Raw genomic sequence first — 19,278 nt, forward strand, 5'->3', positions numbered from 1 at the left:
TCCTTCTTAACGCGGATTGCAACCGTGACATCATCAGGTTGATTGGCCACACAGACTCCTGGTCATAAACAAAAAAAACACGTCCCTCTTCTTAATTATGCACACTTTCTAAATAAGGCGCAGCGCATTTAGCTCCATCCGTCTCCGTAGGAATTTTATTTATTTTTTATATTTTTTTATATTTACGGTGGTTCAACAGCTGGTTGGACCCTCCGCACGCTGACCAATCGGATCAGACGCCTGTTATCGGCAGAGAGAGAAGAAAAAAAAAAAAAAAAAAAAAGCCCTCACAGTCGCCATGATACAGCAGCGGAAAGAGCTGAGAGGGAGCTAGAAAACAAAAGAGAGCACGCAGCGGTCCTCGCGATTTGGTATGCTCTTTGCAGGTAAAAAAAGAAAAGAAGCGGAATCCTTTCTATCAGATGTACTTCCCGCTTCTTTCGCCGCCGTGCTTTGGTTTTTGTTTCGTGGATGGTTGCGGCGCTGCCGTCGTTTTCTTCGAAGCAGGACTTTTATTTCAAGAGGAAGTCGGTGAAGCTCCGAATAATTCAGGCTCTGTTAGCTTTCGGAGCTAACGCGAGCTAACGCGAGCTAAAGCTAAAAAAAAAAAAAAAAAAGAGCTCGCAAATGTGGCCCTGCGAGCTCGTCTTTTTGCGCGACTTTTTGCGCCGCTCGGCTGCTTCTCCTCGTGTTTTATGTCGGCGTCGGTGATTCCTGCTGGTGGGAGGCGAGATTAGCAGCGGCTAACTTCATGCGTTGTTCCGCGGCCTGGTGTTTATGCGCAACTCTCCGCTTTGCTATTATGTAAACAACGATAGTCTGGTGTCTTTTTAATGGGATTTGGCACAACGTGCGCGCTTCTCTCTCCTTCGGGCATTTTCACCAACTTCACGTGTGTTTTTTTGTTTTGTTTTGTTTTTCCTCTCCCATTTTGTGCTTGTTAGCAAGCGAGCTAGCGTCAGTTACCCAGCGGATGTCATGTGTAGCTCGATAGCTGTCTGTTCAGGTTAAGCTAGGCTAATCGGTTAGCGAGGAGAAACATCGAGCTTGTTTTTTTTTTATTACCAAGTTTAGAAATGCAGTTTCCTCATCGCGCAAATTTAAAAGCTTCGCGCGTTGTTAAAAGCCTCGTTTTGTAGTTTATTATGGAAACTAATGCACTTGCAGTTGTTTTTTTTTTTACGTTTTTAACTTATGTAACGTCAATGAAATCACAAATCACAGGAAGCTGCTAACATGTAAAAGTGTCCTGCTGGAGAAACTTAACTTGAATCACTAAACTTACTCCTTCTTGATTTGTCAAAGACCAACTTTAATCTTTCTTGCCGACGTTTGACAATTGAGTTCGTTTAAAATTGCCACTGCAGATGTGGACTTTGATGGCATCACCTCGCGAGTGATTTCGGGAGATTTCAGCGTTGCTTTCAGGCCAAAACTTACTGAATTGATCTGCAATTGATGACATCGGGAGAAGGTTTACTCTTGTTTTTTTTGAACGACATTTAAAATCCAGATGTTCTCTGTAGTGTTATAGGAATGCCCAAGGAAAAATATGACCCGCCGGATCCCAGGCGGATGTACACAATTATGTCGAGCGAGGAGGCAGCCAACGGGAAGAAGTCATACTGGGCTGAGCTGGAAATCAGTGGTGAGTATTGTCAAGAGTTTTCCCTGCATTTGTAGGTAAAGACTAAAAGACTGTTGTTGTTTTTTTCCCTGATTATTAAAATGTAATATTTTATATCCCGACACAATTGGGTGCAGATGATTACTGTGTCTTCACTGTTCAAGACACGTCATTTATGCTTTCGTCCCAAAGTGGGTTCTGACTGTAAAATAGTTTTTTTTTTTTTAAACTGGAGTTGCTACATTGGCAGGCACCAGCATAACATTATTTAGTTTGTCTAGTTAGTTTATTGGGGAATTTATTGCAGCCTTGCAATTGCGCTTAAGCATCATTTGAATCATTGTGAAATCAGCTCGCACATATTGACTAGTGGGAAACAAGTTATTTCCAGGTTCTTCTTTTGGCGCAAGGGCAGCTGGATCCTGGGATTTCTTTTTTCTCCTGTCACTGCAGGCCGAGTAAGGAGTCTCAGCACAGCACTGTGGTCTCTCACCCACCTCACTGCCCTGCACCTCGGTGACAACTCTCTGTCACGCATCCCGCCAGACATTGCCAAACTACACAACCTGGTGTACCTGGATCTCTCATCCAATAAGATCAGGAGCCTGCCGGCAGAGCTCGGCAACATGGTGTCTCTCAGGTGAGTGATTTCAGATTATACATTTACCTCAAAGTCCGGGCACAGGCGTTGCTATCACGGGTCACTTGGGACTTTACATTTAATCATAGCTCCCTCCGTTTCAATTTAATGTTGAAGGCCACATTAACAATAATTCTAAAGTTGGCAAGGTGGCTTACAATCTTGATAGAAGCAATGTGGTAAATAATGTTTTTGAAGGTGACTAAAGATGGTTGTTTCTTAGGAGGGCTGGTGTCTAATGATCCAATTCCCATCTGTCCTCCACAGGGAACTGCTTTTAAATAACAACCAGTTGCGGGTTCTGCCATTTGAATTGGGGAAACTGTTTCAGTTACAAACACTGGGGTTGAAAGGTGAGTGGCTTGTCAATGCGTTTTGTCGCCATTTCCGCCTTGAAATCCCACTGTTTTCTTAGCGATGATTCAGCCCGATTTGCTTTTCCTTCACCAGGAAACCCACTTGCACAAGAAATTATGAGCCTCTACCAGGAACCTGATGGCACGCGGAGACTGCTCAGCTACTTGTTAGACAATCTGGCGGGGGCTATCAAGCGCAGTGAGTCTTCCCCCTCTCTCGCTGTTATGAGATTGGAATTGGAATTGTTTATTGCTATAGTGTTGCTTTTATTTTACCAAGAGATGGGCTAATCAGTACGTATAAATGGGGACACTGTGAATCCAACAATTTGTGTGCTGTTTCTTTTTTTTTGAGTCTGCATTAAGACACCTGTATTCACGTTGGCTCCCATATTGAACCCTTTTCCCTCTGCTTAGTACCAACAGAGCAGCCTCCAGCCCGGTCATGGATCTCACTCCAGGAACCAGACCGAACACGGCCCTCAGGTAAGGACACAAAACCGGACTTTGAACAGATGCTCATAAAGGTTTTTTTTGGTGTGGTTAATCGCTTTGTGCTGTGTGCAGTCATGATCAGTTGAACCACGCTGGCTCGATGCAAATGCTTTTCCACTGCACCACACAGAAAGGTAATATTGTTTACCTGAACGGCTCATGAAGTACTGCCATTTCTGATAAACATATTATTTTTCAATTTAACTTCTCACAATAAAAGCTCTCTGTCGATTAACTGGTGGAAAGCTTTTAGTGTGACGGCAGCAACAGAAGAAAAGGCTCAGTTTCCATCAGCAGTAACTTAAAGTAGCTCTGATGTGGCTGAAAGCGATTCGTAGGCAGACAAGCAGGGACACGGACATAAAGAAAAACCACAGAGCGTCCGGTAGAAGTTCCAAAAGTCCTGAGAGCTGAACTCGGAGAGTATACAGCGATTTCTCTCCAGTCTCCAGCATAAGCTGCTGAGGACGAAAGAGGAGACTTGCAGGGGTGGGCCATGGTCAGCTGTGCTACCGAGCAGGACCATAGCAGCACCGCTCAACACGGCTACCTTCTGCTGAAGCTGAATTGCATGACATCAGGGTTTGGTGTGGCTAAATGTGGATCCAGCTTGTGCCCATAAAATTACTGTCAGCCACGTTTATCTCTTGTTGTTTAAAATAAAAAAAAAATACCAAGCTGAACAGATAAAAACTTCTGACCCCTAAGGCTAAATTGTAGCAAAACTAACTTATCAGTTGTTGTTTACTGTTTTGTTTCCTTTTGCTTTGTCAACGCATCATACATTTTATGCAAATCACAGTATTCCAGGTTTTTCCCATGGTTTGAGAATATACTAATGGTGGTTGGCCCTGTTTGGAGTGGCTGTAACCTTTTGACTGACTACGTGTTGCTTATATTTGCAAAGGATTGCACCATCGTGATAGTCAATTTGTCTATGTATAGACAGGAAACAGACGGCACAGAGTTTGAGTTGTATTTTAGTTATCTTAATTTTAAGGCTTGCATTAAAATACAAAGTAATCATGAAACGCTGCCTGCTCCACCTTAAACATTTTTTAAACATATTTGTGGAAACCAAAATTCATCAGCTTCTTTTGCACTTGTTTTGTCTGTTTCTCCCCTCAGCACTGTTTTCTGTGATGTGCTACAATGTGCTGTGTGATAAGTACGCCACACGACAGCTATATGGCTACTGCCCCTCTTGGGCTCTAAACTGGGAGTACAGGAAGAAATCCATCATTCAGGAGATCCTGGGCTGCAATGCAGACATCATCAGTTTGCAGGTGAGAGATGATAAAGGGTGTGTTCAGGTTTACAAATTATTTCATTTTAAATGATAGCGCAAATTCAACAAATTGGGGGGGAAAAGGGGGTTTGTGGGTGGTAGCAGGACGTTATCAGCCCCACATCAAGTCAGTAATCCGAAAGCAGCACCTGATGAACTCCAATAATCCAATAACGCTGCAATAAATGCTCCCTTTGTGAGGCACTATGTTCAGTGTTGACTCTAAACTGCCGTGACATTTTTCTCATTTTGTTGGAATTGGTCAGAATTCCTTGAAATTTATATTAGTACGTAATTGTCGTTGGGGGTAAACTGATTATCAGCCTGAACAATCAGGATCTTCTTTAATATTGATCATTTGTCCAATTATCAAAATCAGAACTTTGTCTGCTGTGACTGCTGATTTAAATTAAAAAGTGTGTTCTTTTTGGATGCAGCTGCCTCTTTATGAAAGGTCACTGCCTGTAGTTTAATGTACTGCTCACCGCATTGTTGGATTGGTTGGACGCCACAACTAAATACAGTCAAGACTGTGCTCCATATTTGTGGGAGAGACGAGGGGAAAAAGGAACGCAGAGATCCATCGCTGAGACAAGAAGCTGTTTTTTTTTTGTGTGTTTTTTTCAGGAAAAGCAGAAAAAGTCACAAACATTATGATGTTTTTCAATGTTATGTTTTGTATGAGCTAATATAATATTATATTGCTTCACTAAAAAAGCCTGAACTGATTTTGGGGTGTAGCATTAGTTCTCTGGCAGAAAAGAGAAGCCAGGAAGAGATTTTTCAGGAAAATAAATGGCAAAAATGACAGCGGATTTCTTCCAGGGGAGGCAAAAGCAGTGACTTTCAATTCGGTCCGTTATGTCTACGCCCAGTTTCAAGCATAATGCTTATTGTTGCCCTGAAAGACGGCTGTTTCTATCATTCACGTTTTTTTTGAGTGGTGTTTTTGTGTAACTTTAGTGCTAATGCTACAGTACCAATTAATATTTAGCAGACTGGTTACCAGTTTGAGTCGTGTTTCTACTCGTTATAGTTGATGGATGTAGTCATGGTGCTAGATAACATTGGGATGGATGTAGTCATGGTGCTAGATAACATTGGGATGGATGTAGTCATGGTGCTAGATAACATTGGGATGGATGTAGTCATGGTGCTAGATAACATTGGGATGGATGTAGTCATGGTGCTAGATAACATTAGGATGGATGTAGTCATGGTGCCGGATAACATTAGGATGGATGTAGTCATGGTGCTGGATAACATTAGGATGGATGTAGTCATGGTGCCAGATAACATTAGGATGGATGTAGTCATGGTGCCGGATAACATTAGGATGGATGTAGTCATGGTGCCAGATAACATTGGGATGGATGTAGTCATGGTGCTCGATAACATGAGGATGGATGTAGTCATGGTGCTGGATAACATTAGGACGGATGTAGTCATGGTGCCGGATAACATTAGGACGGATGTAGTCATGGTGCTGGATAACATTAGGATGGATGTAGTCATGGTGCTAGATAACATGAGGATGGATGTAGTCATGGTGCCAGATAACATGAGGATGGATGTAGTTATGGTGCTAGATAACATGAGGATGGATGTAGTCATGGTGCCAGATAACATGAGGATGGATGTAGTCATGGTGCCAGATAACATTAGGATGGATGTAGTCATGGTGCTAGATAACATGAGGATGGATGTAGTCATGGTGCCAGATAACATTAGGATGGATGTAGTCATGGTGCCAGATAACATTAGGATGGATGTAGTCATGGTGCTAGATAACATGAGGATGGATGTAGTCATGGTGCTAGATAACGTCAGGATGGATGTAGTCATGGTGCTAGATAACATTAGGATGGATGTAGTCATGGTGCTCGATAACATGAGGATGTTTAGCAAATGTCAGCATTGGCAGCTTTAAAGCTTTCCCCTTGTAAAATTTTATTGCCTTTTTTTTTTTTTTTTTTTTTTTTGCATTTGCTAAACAGGCTAATTCCATAAGCACACGGTGGTGAGTGTTATGCCACACCAACAGCTTCCAACAATGTTCGGCCCTGTTCAGGACAGTTTTATAAGTCGTGGAAGAGAAACTCCGGGAATCGGCTGTGTGCTGGTCTTGATCGGAGATGGGGGACGTTGACTCGACTGGGGATGGGCATTTTAAGACGAAGCAGTGTTTGATATTAACTTGAAATTATTAATCCATTCTTTAAAGACACCCTAATCCCGAATGACGCACACACACACACACACACACACACACTCTAACAGAGAGACTCATTAATGCCGCAAACTCGGCCTCAACAAATGTCATCAAACTTTGAAACCATCGACAAATCTGATGTGAAGCGTGTCTTTATCTTCTGAACAGCTGACATTTACATTTACTTTGTCCGGTGACAAAGCAAAGCCATTGACAGTTGATCTGGTAGATGGACTGTGATCAGTGCTTTGCTCTGTGTTAAGAGTTATGATATGCTGGCTTGACTTGGCAGAGTTTGCACTGCATCTCATATTTTCAAGCAGTTTCAGACGGCTGTTGTCTTTGCATATTCTGTGCTGTTTGTATCGCAGCATCTTATCTCGCAGTGCTACACGTGTTTTAACTCCACCCTGGCAGTAATGCCTTCTTCTTTTTTTACTTTTAAGACGAGACGATAGTCGTATAAACTGTAACATTTTGACTGACTCTGTGTTGCTTATATTGCAGATCATTGCACTACAGTGGTGGTCCATCTTTTAAAGTAGACATTGTTACTTTTGCCAAATCATCCAGTGAGCCTGCATGCCTAAAATTAACTAACAACACAGCTTGAAATTAAATATTAATCCAACTTTGTGCCCCATGTACCACAGAATTGAGAATTTGCTTCACCGGAAGTGTTTTCAAAAGAATATTTTTCATTTTTAACAGTGAAATAACTGATGGCTGTCTGGTGATTTGCCTCACCGGCCCTGAAAAACCCATAACTTTGAGCATATTTTGATTACTTTCTGATGTGTAGAGAGAAGGTGCTGGCGTCTCAGTTGGTCTGTTTTTTGATTATTTGTTTTATTGTGCCTTTGTATTTGTCTGTATATCAGGAAAAATGATGGTAGTACATTTTTTGAAATGTAAAACTATATAACAGTATTTTATTTTACATGTATCCATTCCTGAAGGAGAAAGGGTTCATTTAATCATGATCTCTCGTCTTATCTGCCAATTTCTTCATACAGCAATAAAACAAGTTCTTGTTTGAACTTGTGCATATAGTTTATGTCATTTCAGTGGAACAGTATCTTACGCCATCTGTTACCCTCCCCATTTTAAAATTTTTTTTTTTTAATTAAGAAATGTTTTTTTTGGAGGAGGGTGTCTGTTGTACTTTAATGTACCGTCAACATTTCCCATCGCTCCCCCTGGCACGTGTTTTTTGTTTTGTCGATTACAGGAAGTTGAGACAGAGCAGTACTACAGCTTCTTCTTGCCTGAGCTGAAAGAGCAAGGATACGAAGGGTTCTTCAGTCCAAAGTCACGAGCCAGAACTATGTCAGAGTCGGACCGAAAACACGTGGATGGATGTGCAGTTTTCTACAAGACAGAAAAGTATGTACCTGCACTTTTGAAGTTTTTTCTACTCTGGCCTATATTTCTTGGACTTATTTGTTGTTGTTGTTTTGTGTGTTGTTTTTTTTTTTGGTGGGGGGGGTCTTCTTTACAATCAAACAAGCAATTTAAGATTTTGTGAATAATTGCCAGAATCGCAGTCAATGAGTTGAAGTCCCATTTTTATCAAAGCAAGCACTGAAACTGCACATATCACCTGAACTCTGCTGAATAATCCATTTGATGTAGGAGCATTATTACTCCTTATTCACTTGTCATCAGTCAGTAATTCTGAGAAAGAATTACTGCAAGTTCAATCTGTAATACTAAGAAACTGTGACCTATGCCATGTTTGAGTTTTCTGGCGCTTCGACCCCTTAAGGCTGTTTTTCCACTGGCTCGGCGTCCGTCGCGTTCTGTCTCCGCCGCCGCGGCCGCCGCAGTGAACAGCCGTCATTTAAAGTCCGGGCTTCGTGTCCCATCGGCTGCGCCGCGGTTCGTCTCGCCAGCGCTCAAGAAGCGGCTCGCCGCGCTGCTCCGCTGAAGACGGGCAGCGAGTCTGTTTCTGACGGAAGACGCTCGGAGACCGCGGCAATTTAGATTAATACAGATCGGCCGGGCGGGAAGTTTGTAGAGAAAACAAAATAAAACTCTGGGGAACTTTTTTTTTTTTTTAAATACAATACCCACGTGCAAACTCCAGGTTGTAAAAAAATGTACTGCATCACCGTGTACCCGTGCAGTCCTAATTTGGACAAGAAATGCGTCCTCCTCCTGCTAGACACACAGTAGGTGAAGTAGTTGCCCAATAAATCGGAGGATTATTGTTTTTAATGACTAAAGCAGGATGTGTCAAATTTGTCTGTAAGCTGCAGCACAAAGTAGAAAATAACAACAATAACCACAAAACGGACAAATAAGAAACAGTTTAATGACGTTTACCCACGATAGAAGGACAGACATGGAGGAAACGTGACCAAATGAGGAAGTAAGATAAAACGCTCCGAGTCTGACACGCCGCCGGTGGAATATGAAGCCGCGCAGAGGACGGGACAAAATCGTGGCGCGATCATTGGAATATGAGGGTTTGACCCACCTCACCGGTCTGATAAACCTACAAGTGAGAACGTGTGTCAAAAGGTTTTTTATTGTTACCCTCATCATGAGTACATCGATGATATCGCTGTCTAAGCGCCTCTCAGACTGATAGTAGTGTTTTGCTAATGGTAGTTATGCTTACTGTTTCTAGTGGCTAACATGGTTTTAGTCTGAGGCTGAAGCCTTTTCTTTTTTTTTTTAAGCGCCTGTATCCTGATGACATTGTCATGACTATTATTTCACCTGGGTTAAAGAGCATGTTTTTAACATTTTGAAACCCATTAAGCTGCGAGCACAAATGTTTGATGAATTAAGTTGAGTGGACAAGTAGCACAAATTCTCATTTGTTCGCTGTATCTTTATTTAAACCATTAGGTTGCACAATGTCCAAATTGCACTGATATTTAGAAACATTTTTCAAGTTTTACTAAAGTAACCACATTTAATACAGTCTGTAATTATCTTGGTGCTTTGGCACAATGCTATTCTGCAAACTGAGTCATTTATGTATAAATTAGATAAAGAAAGAAGAAAAAAAAATAACCAATCAAAATGTTATCATACAAGAGCTATTGTGGAACACGGCTGCAATAATTCGGCGCCTGCACCACTATAAGTTGAGTAATGTTTTGATTTGCCATGCAGAGGTGCTTAACTCCCATCTATTTACAGCATGTCATAAATTATGTACTTGTGTTGTTTTATTCATTTAAACCTACTCCTCGCAAAACTGGTTTTAAGTGCTCTTTTCCCTTGTCATTTCCTTTTTCTCTTCAGGTTCAGCGCAGTGCAGAAGCACACAGTGGAGTTCAACCAGCTGGCCATGGCGAACTCCGAGGGCTCGGAGGCTATGCTGAATAGGGTGATGACAAAGGACAACATTGGGGTAGCTGTACTGCTTGAGGTCCGCAAAGAGATGATGGAGCTCTCCTGTGAGTGGACGGTGCATTCTGATCTTTGGGACTTTTTATTTGGGTGCCTTGCATCTCTAGATTTGCTAATCCTGAATGGCCTTTTGTCTGAAACTCAAGAGAAGATGGATTTGGGATTGGAGATGGTGTTACAAATGTTTATGGTGCATAAATAATTGATCTTATGGCAGTGTATTTCGTATATCTTAAATATTCTTGGATCGTTTCTCCCAGTTAAATCTTTTTGCCCTCTTTTTTTTAGCTGGAAAGTCACTCCATGGTATGGAGAAGCAGCTGCTCCTGGTAGCCAATGCCCACATGCACTGGGACCCAGAGTACTCTGACGTCAAGCTGGTCCAGACCATGATGTTCCTGTCAGAGGTGAAGAACATAGTGGACAAGGCCACACGCAGCCTCAAGTTGTCCTCCGTCTCTGGTGAGACCAATGCCATTCCACTGGTGCTGTGCGCTGACCTCAACTCCTTGCCTGACTCCGGTAAGAAGCGAGACTAAAGCTGGCAGCTTACTTTCCATTTCCGCGGGTACGCTTGGCTTAAATTCTGTCATAGGAGGGCGTATGCTCAGGCTCTGTGTGGACAGCCATGTGCATTCAATATATTGTGACCATGCAGACTTGATAACGATTGATTTATTGTGACAAGAGGTAGAAGTATGCTGTATCATCACAATAACATTTGGTATAATTTTTTATATTGTAAAAATGGCAATGTTCTGACAAATAGTGACTTTAGTAGTGGGGAAGTTGTTTCTTGATAAAATATTGAAGTGTTTCAGGAGGTGTTACCCGTGACTATGAATGGGAGAAAAGAAACTAAGAACTGATATATTGCCACGGCTGCTCTTTCTATGCAGAAAGTGATAGCAATTTCTTTGGCAAAATAAAAAGCAAAAATTAAATATGAGAAAAGATTGACGTGTGAATGTACCAAATTTAAAAAGGCCGTTGCATGAGAGCAATGGTTGCATGGATAACGAGAGATACAAACACATTGTGGGAAGGACACAATTCACGTCCAAAAGCATCACAGGAGACACTGTTTTGTTTGTTTGTTTGTTTGTTTGTCTGTCTGTCTGTCCTTTAGCACCCCTTATTTCTCATGTTATTCTGTTGATAAAACAAGATAATGTGTTTCTGTTTTCTCCATCACCAAGTTAAAAAAGATCTTAATTTTGTGATGTAGTGGTGATTGAATTACTGGTTAACTACAGTAACCAAAATGTCCACCTTAAGACTTTCAACTTATTGTTTTCTTTAATACCAGTAGAAACAGACCAGCTTTGATTTCATGGGACCAAGGGCTCGTTGCCTTTAAAAAACAAAAAACAACAACCTTTTTCTGATAATGGCAACATCGTGTGTCTGCAGGTGTCGTGGAATACCTGAGTACTGGCGGAGTGGACTGCACCCACAAGGATTTCAAGGAGCTTCGTTATAGCGACAGTCTGACCAAATTCAACTGCAACGGCAAGAACAGCACGTCCAATGGCAGGATCACCCACGGCTTCAAGCTGAAGAGCTCCTACGAGAACGGCCTGATGCCTTACACCAACTACACCTTTGACTTCAAGGTAATTGTACAAATGGCGCAAAGATTTTATGGTTTTTTTGTTGTTGTTGTTGTTGTTGTTGTTGTTGTTTGTTTTTATACAAATAGAATATCCACACCTACACAAGTTGAAATTCTCAAGCATAAGGAATTTGATAGTGTACACTATTAAGTCAGTCTCTCGTGCAAAATGTAGCTGCGGTCACTTCTCTCTTTGTCTCCTCAGGGTGTCATCGACTATATTTTCTACTCCAAGCCTCACCTGAACGTGCTGGGTATCTTGGGCCCTCTGGACCCCCACTGGCTTGTAGAGAACAATGTCAGCGGCTGCCCACACCCCCACATCCCCTCTGACCACTTCTCCCTCTTTGCTCAGCTGGAGTTGCTCCTGCCTAACATGCCCCCGCAGGTCAATGGGCTCCATCTGCCTGCGCGAAGGTAGTGAGACCCTGCCGCACCACCAGGGGGAGCTGCAACCTGCGGCCTCTCTCCCTCAACCCTCCTCCCTCCCATTACCAGCTCTTCCCTCCACCACACTGGAGGAGGAAGACAAGAAAACACAACCTGTAAAATATTCGTACAGTGAGGTCTGGCTGACAGGGATTTCGTATAATGTTATAGATATTCTATATTTTTCTTTTTTCTTTCTCTGTTTATTTTTATGTTCTTTTTTTAACTGCTCGATTCAGTCCCCTTCGTGTATCATATTTTGTGTTTTGGACTTCCTTTCCCTCTCAAATCCACCTACCCCCACCCACTTTGCTTTTGTCTTTCAAACTAGAGGGGATGGTAGCTCATTCAGATTCATCACATCGGGCACTGTTTGGTTTCAGAGCAAGGGGAAACTTCAAAGGGGCTGAGGGGGGTGACATTAACCTGAAAAGCTCCACAGAGGATGGTCTGCCTGTCTGTCTGTCCTGTATAAATCTGAAACCAGCAAAGACAGCAGACTCGTCAGTCTCAGACCTCCATCATTGGCTCGTGCACGTTCTCCCCTGTACTTTGGGCAGCCAGCGTACTTCCTCAGTCTTTCTATGGCACGCGCATTTGTCAAGTCAGATGTGGTTGGGTTAGAGGCAGCTTTTTGCTGGTAGTTCAGCATCCCCGGAGGTGGATGTAGCGCAGCTTGTATGAGGCGAGATGTCCTGCTGTTATTCTGTGGTGCTGAGGCCTTTTAGTGTGGTCATGGCCTTCCGTGGTGCTACAAGATAAGTCTACACCTCTGACCCCGGCCCTGTTGCGTTAGCTACCAAACCTGCAGATGCCCGGAGAACCAGAAGCCCCAGCCTACATTTGCCTGATTCCACACGGGGCAGTGTGTAGTGTTGTCCAGGAACGGTGGTGTGAGAATACTGAGAGCAGCTACCATCCTATTTGCAGACTGTTTCACCCCAGCTTGTATAGTAGCTAGGCGTGTCTTGTGCTTAGGAGCTCACGTGGCCCACGTATCACCTTTTTTTTTTTTTTTTTTTTTTTTTTTTCCAAGCAAGGGTCGAAGGATTTGGGCTGATGGGCAAGGCGACGGGAGGGGGGGAAGGGGGGGCTATCACAAATCTTTTCTTTTGTCTTGATTGCTTTTAGGCAGAGAGAGCGAGTAATGGCTGATACACAGGAATAAAACCAGCATTCCTCTCACTGTCGGGAGTTGCCATCCAACTCTACACATGCAAGCTTACATGCGCATATACACACACACACACACACACACACACACACACACACACACACAAAGGTAATATACAGGCAGATCTGTAGCACTGTCTCCGAGGCCAGTAGTGACTTTCCCCAGCCATAAATTCCATACACAAAAGCAGTGGTTTTTTTCACAAGTGTTTGTACAGAATAGAAATCTAGACTCAGTCTTTACATGATTGTATATGAACCACAAAAGACCTGTTTTCTGGCGTTTTTTGTACGAAGAGTAAATTATGATCAGATTTGAGAAAAAAAAAGATTGTATTGTAAACTATGGCTAAATTTTTATCCAGTTAATGTTAAGATGAATTGATATTACCAGCTTGTACAAAAGACGTAAGAAGAGGTTGTTCAAGGCGTTCGCTTTCACTACTTTGCACTCCCTAGAAATTAACTGTAATTAGTGTATCAGTAAATGTTTTTTTGTTTTTTTTCTTCCTCCCCTCTCTCTGCCGTTGGTTTGATTTGCCGGCATATTGCTGCGATGTAAATAGACACTGAGTAAACTCCGCCTGTTGCTTCTCACCCATTAACAAAGCCATTGATCCACATCGCTGCCATCAGTTCTGACCCATGGACACGCATGGATGAGTCACATCTGTTCATCTATGTATCCCCCTCAGTAGTGATGTGTGACTGACACAACCTATATAAATCCCACATGTATATCGTGCCTCACTGTAGCAGTTGACGTTGTCTTGCACTATTTACACACGACGAACGCCTGAACAACCTTTTCTCCTTTTATTTTTAAATACTGTTGAGACAATTGTGAAGATTTTATGTCCTTTTTTTTTTTTTTTTTTTTTTGTTAATGTTTATTTCCTTTTTTATGAGCTGTGACAATGTTCTGATGATGTGTATATCCTTCCTATTCATTGAGCTCTCTAGTAATCAGGTATGCTTTCGCCACCGACCCTCTCTCCTCTCTTTAAGGACCACGAGTAGGGAGTCTTATCTTTATAAATCCACTCTGTTGATTGTGTTGCTCCCTCTTTGTACCTTAGCACAGCTCCACGCCCAGGCCCCAGAAATACCCCGGCCCACAGCTCCCTCCCTGGCCATGAATTTTAAATCTCCCTAAGCCTGTCCGTCACACTTAATACCTCCCGCCCCCAAACCGCCCAGCCTCAGACTTTACCAACCCACTATATTACTCAAGCTGTGTCTTTTTAAAAGCCCCTTTGCTCAACCACTTTGTATAGGTTTCCTACCCTTGTCACTGCAGCTATAGTGCCATTTGTGGACCCCCCTGCCTCTGTATTGGAAAGGGTGGAAGGCCCACTTTTCTCTGCTTTTGGATGAACAAGGGATCAGTGAGTTTAGCTATTTCTCTCTGAAGGCCAGGCTAGCAAAATCAAATTTGTCGCCTCCCAAACAAACAAGTGAAATACGTCAGCAGTGAGACGATTCCTTCAACAGTCAATGCTTTTACACGGATGACGAGCACTTAGTAGATTCAGACGCAGCTCCCCTCAATCTCTGTCCCATATTACCGAGTAAAGATCTCATTACTTTAATGTACGTGTTGAAATGACATTTTTAAAGCCAGAGGGAAGCAAGTAAATAGGAAGATTAAATTAAGATCAAGGTCTCTTGTCCCATTTTTTTTTTTTTTTGCCCCCAACATGCTTTATTTTTTTTTAAACTTTTTTTTATTATTTTTTTCCCCAGTGGAAACCAATGTGTCCCGTTTTGATTTTTTTTTTTTTTTTTTTTTTTTCTTTCCTGAATGGCATTAGTATTGTAGTAGATTTAAAGGGTAGCTTTTTTTGTAAAGTGTGAATAAAAGATGTATCTCATGTTTCCTTTCTAAAAAGATATTGAATTGTGTTGTTGATGTGTAAATCATGAATTCTCTGATGGTGTTATGTTTGCTACATTGTTTTTACTCAATATTTCTTCCCCCACCCACCCCTGCCCCTCCTCCATTTTACTCATCCCATCTCACAAACCAAATCCTCTGTAGAAATCATGACGATACGTTGTCCTGATGGGTTGAGAGAGAGAAGTAGAAGTAGAGGTAGAGCAGTCGGATGTTCCTGTTGATGCCTCGCAGGATGAAGGATCGATGGCTTCTCGGCAGAAAAGAACCGGCATCATTGGTATTAGTTCAAACTTTCAGCACAGGGATATTCAGTTCTTACGCTATTGTTGTTTTTTTTGTTGTTGTTTTTTACTTCTCAGCTTTATTTTGGATGTTGCATGGCACTAGCTGGAGAGTGCTAGTGCCTAGGTTAGGGCAGCAGAGCTGTCTTACTAGTGGCTGCAGTTCGGTACTAGAGAACACAGTTTTGACAGGTGTAAAACGTGTTTGTGAGACCAAGCAAACGATGCGCCGCTAGACTGGCCGTGATGATTTTTTTGAGTACTGCCAGTCCACGTCATTCTGTTGTCGTGCATCACAGCGCTTAAATCTGTTAAAGTAGCTCGCTACTGTTGATAGTCACTGATTTGACTCTTAAAATCTTTTTGGTTCTTGACACCCCTTTTCCTTCTCTTCGTCATGCTCGTTACGCCACGGGCTGAAAAATCTGTCAAATCAGAGCCGAGTTATAGCGGCCCCCGTAAGCTCCAGTGAGTGATCACATTGTTGACTTTGTACTTTTATCACTGTTGCGTTGTGTTTCATAGTTGGCTTGTTAGGCGTAGAGGGATTTCCCAGGCTGCATCTCTTGTAACGGTGCACACCAAAGCTGCTTGTAGTTCAGTTCTCTGTTGTAGAGCGAGTTCTTGCACCAACCAGTCACTTTTTTTTTTTTTAGTTTTTTTTTTTTTTTAGTTTTTTTCTTTAGTTTTTAAATCCAAATCGAAGTCTTCATAAAATGTAGGGCTGTAAGGAAAGCAAAGTACTTTTGTCCTTTTCCTTCAATCACATGAACACCCATATTCATACTTGTCGCTGTTGTTGGGGAGTTTGGTTTCTCAACCCATCAACTCATTTCAAATGCATCTGTTTTTTCAACAAAAAAAAAACTTGGCAATAATACCCAGACACATTCAGACACATTCAGATTTTTAAAAAACAGTTTATCTGGAAAATGTAGCTCTTTTCATCTTTCAAACTGGTTGTTGTTTTTTTTTATTTTTTTTTTTCTTTCGTCCCGGAATGTTCCGTTTCCTTTTGTTATTTTCCTTTTTATCATCCATCTTGTATATTTGCTCATCTCCTTCTCCCTGCCAATTTAGTGGTAGTTGTTCAATGATCAGGATTGTCTATCTGTAGTCAGCTGAGTACATATATTGATCTGTGTCACTGTGTTTATGCACTGGACCAACTATTGTTTACCATTCATAAAATACCAGCAAAAAAAAGAAAAAAGAATAACAACAAAACACTTGCACAATGTTGTAGAATGTCCATTAACCCAGATGAGAAATCAAGGCAGCTGTTTTCAAATCAACACATACTGTTTTAAAATGAAACCGAATGGTAAACAATGCTTTCTGTTGTACCCCTTAGCCGTCCTCTCGATCCTCTTTGGACTAGTTTTATTCTTTTCTTTTTTTCTTTTTGACTACAGGTTCTGCTCGTTTCCTTTACACCTACCTATGTATTTTCCTACTTCTGGTTGAAAATAAATTCTGTATTATCTGTTTCAAGCTGTGTCACCTCTTATTCTTTGCAATGGATATTGAAAATAAATTCTATATCTGTTCTCCTTGTCTTGCCTGCTTTTTCTTCCTCTTTTTTTATTTCCTCCCAGTCTTCCTCACATTTCAATTAACCCCTTGACACAATGGATGTGATCATTGGAAGTTATTTTTTTGTGTATTTTTCTATTCTTTTTCCTTAGTTCAGAGCCCTCATCAGATGCAGAGAAGCACGTTGTGAAAGCCAGCCGATCACGGGCTCAGAGGGCTTATGTGTCTCCTGTCTGCCATGTTTTAACAATAGTGTGGATTTATATTCCGCAGCATTGTGCGGCGGTTGTTGCCGGAGCGTGTCAAACAGCTGGCGGAGGCTGGATTATGAGGCCCAGGAGTATGCAGGTTTGCAGGTTTTTGTTCCAACCAAGCCTTGTGGCAGCTTCATTAAATTCTGTGAAAATCAGTGGGTATTTGCTCTGAATGAAAACCTGCATACTCATGGCTGACTGTGACACAATTCTCCTGTCTGTTGGGTACAAAACGAAGAAGCCTCCGTGTCAGCAAGTGCACTCACCCTCTGAAGTGTCCTTTTAGTAAGACACTAAACCATTATAAGAACCACGGGTGCTGTTTTGTAGCTGAGCCTGACCTTTCATTTTCCTTCAGAATGGGAAATTAATAGAGAATTTCCCATCGGGGATCAATAAAGTTTAACATTAACATTTAATACCCTAAACAGGCTGCGGATGACAGTTTGTGTATTACCATTTATGGGCGCATGGTGGCGCCAAAGGACCATCTCCGGACAAACTGAACGCTGATCCCGCCCATGTCATCCATCCACTGACGGAGTGAAGCGGAATCTGCGATGCCCGATCTGAAAGAGGCGGGGTGACTCCTCACTATCCACTGTGCATAAATCTTGACCAAACAAAAACAAAAAACGTTGTCCATTAACTCTTGGAACAGTATGGCGCCTTATGCTCAATATTAAACAAATGGAAAAAAAAATGCATTGTAAATGAATTCAACATAAACATTGATGGTGTAAAACATGAACCAACAGTTTGTGAAGTAATTGGAAAAATTACCAAAAATTGAAGGGAAAATTTGACACTTTTTATGCGGATGTGTGGATGTTGATGGTGAACTGCATGTAGTCAACTGTGGCAATGAATTCTTCATGAAATGCTGGAAAGCGGCTGCAAAAGCACTAGCGCGGTGATTTGACGTGTACAGTGACGTCGTGGGGCGCTGGGACAACTACAGGCCGCCGCCGTTCAAAAACAAAACCCGGTTCTGTTTACTTTTCTAACTGTGAAAATACTCCCCCCAAAACATGAATGCAGAGGATTTTTTTTTTTTTTTTTTATCGACAACGATGCACATTAGAGTGTTTTAATCGTATTTATTAAAGCCGCAGTCCAGGTGGAGGAGTTGCAGAGGAGAGAGGCCTTAAGCTGCAGGGCATTTAGCCGCGCAGGAGGGCATGGCCGGCGGGGAACATCGGAAACTGTGAAACGGCCACCTGGTGGTACCTTCACTCAAAATTGTTTGCACAAACAAAACCATTTGCCTACAGTGAATTTCGACGTGGACGTGAAAGTGTGCGTGAGGTTTTCTCCTCACTTGGACAGAGGGGGGTGTGCGCTTGGAGACCTCCTTCAGGATAACTGACAATAAAACTGGAAAAGACTGTTAAAAACCAGCAGGGCCGAGAGAGCGGACGACCGCTGAGTGAGTATTTTTATTTATTTATTTATTATTATTTTTTTGACACCATTTTAACTAACTTTAGCCAATAAAGTGGGCGGGGTGGTGAAACACGGCCACGTTTTCTCAACATGTTGTGTTGTTTATGTTTAGAATAGCTGCTAACGTTGCCGTATATTTATTTATTTATTTATTTTTTCTCTTTTTTTTTTTTCCCTGTCTTTTGCTCTCCGCGAACAATATTGTCTCTGGTGCTTATTGTTTTATAGTTGAGTGGGTGCTACAAGAGGACAGACTTGGCAAAGAGGGATTTGCGTGTTTTTGGGTCAGAACCTAGTGCACAAAGCTTTCTTGTCTATATGTCGGCCCCGCCAACACAACTTGGAAAGCAGGGAAATTAAGAGAAATGTATTAAGTATGTATAAAGTATTAAGAAATCCTGAGTTTACATCCACAGTAAAGTTGGCGAATTATCTTTTAATAATTCGTTTTTGTGAATTGTTACGTCACACAGATATTCTTGTAATTGAAGACTAAAAACCTGAGGTTTCCAATTTTTTTTTTTTTTAGGCGTCCTGCGTCTTACAAACGTCAGTGTGAGGTCAGGGTCACACTCCAGCACTCTCCCATGGGACGACACGCGTTTAATCAGTGTGGTATTCGCTTCTTCTATTAGTTGTATTTCAGTCAGACAACTC

General features: G+C 41.9%; 1 protein-coding gene across 1 annotated transcript; it reads left to right on the top strand.

The window, feature by feature from the left end:
* The first annotated feature begins 266 nt into the window (after positions 1 to 266).
* Positions 267 to 16,935, top strand: LOC138211406 (CCR4-NOT transcription complex subunit 6). Its single transcript, XM_069171271.1, has 12 exons — positions 267 to 386; positions 1,527 to 1,648; positions 2,081 to 2,267; positions 2,535 to 2,620; positions 2,718 to 2,822; positions 3,041 to 3,109; positions 4,247 to 4,404; positions 7,850 to 8,004; positions 9,880 to 10,034; positions 10,276 to 10,509; positions 11,401 to 11,603; positions 11,808 to 16,935. The coding sequence occupies exons 2-12, from the start codon at positions 1,537 to 1,539 to the stop codon at positions 12,021 to 12,023; spliced, it is 1,680 nt and encodes a 559-aa protein (XP_069027372.1). The 5' UTR covers positions 267 to 386; positions 1,527 to 1,536; the 3' UTR covers positions 12,024 to 16,935.
* The last annotated feature ends 2,343 nt before the right edge of the window (positions 16,936 to 19,278 follow it).

The sequence above is a fragment of the Embiotoca jacksoni genome, unplaced genomic scaffold (genome assembly GCF_022577435.1).
Source record: "Embiotoca jacksoni isolate LCO1_2020_lvr unplaced genomic scaffold, fEmbJac1.0.p SCAF_5, whole genome shotgun sequence".
Taxonomy (NCBI): Eukaryota; Metazoa; Chordata; class Actinopteri; family Embiotocidae; genus Embiotoca; species Embiotoca jacksoni.

Coding starts and splice junctions, on each gene's coding strand:
- LOC138211406 (XM_069171271.1), top strand. CDS start 1,537: ATGCCCAAGGAAAAATATGACCCGCCGGATCCCAGGCGGATGTACACA. Junction 1,649..2,080: donor GGCTGAGCTGGAAATCAGTG/GTGAGTATTGTC, acceptor CTGTCACTGCAG/GCCGAGTAAGGAGTCTCAGC. Junction 3,110..4,246: donor AGACCGAACACGGCCCTCAG/GTAAGGACACAA, acceptor TTCTCCCCTCAG/CACTGTTTTCTGTGATGTGC.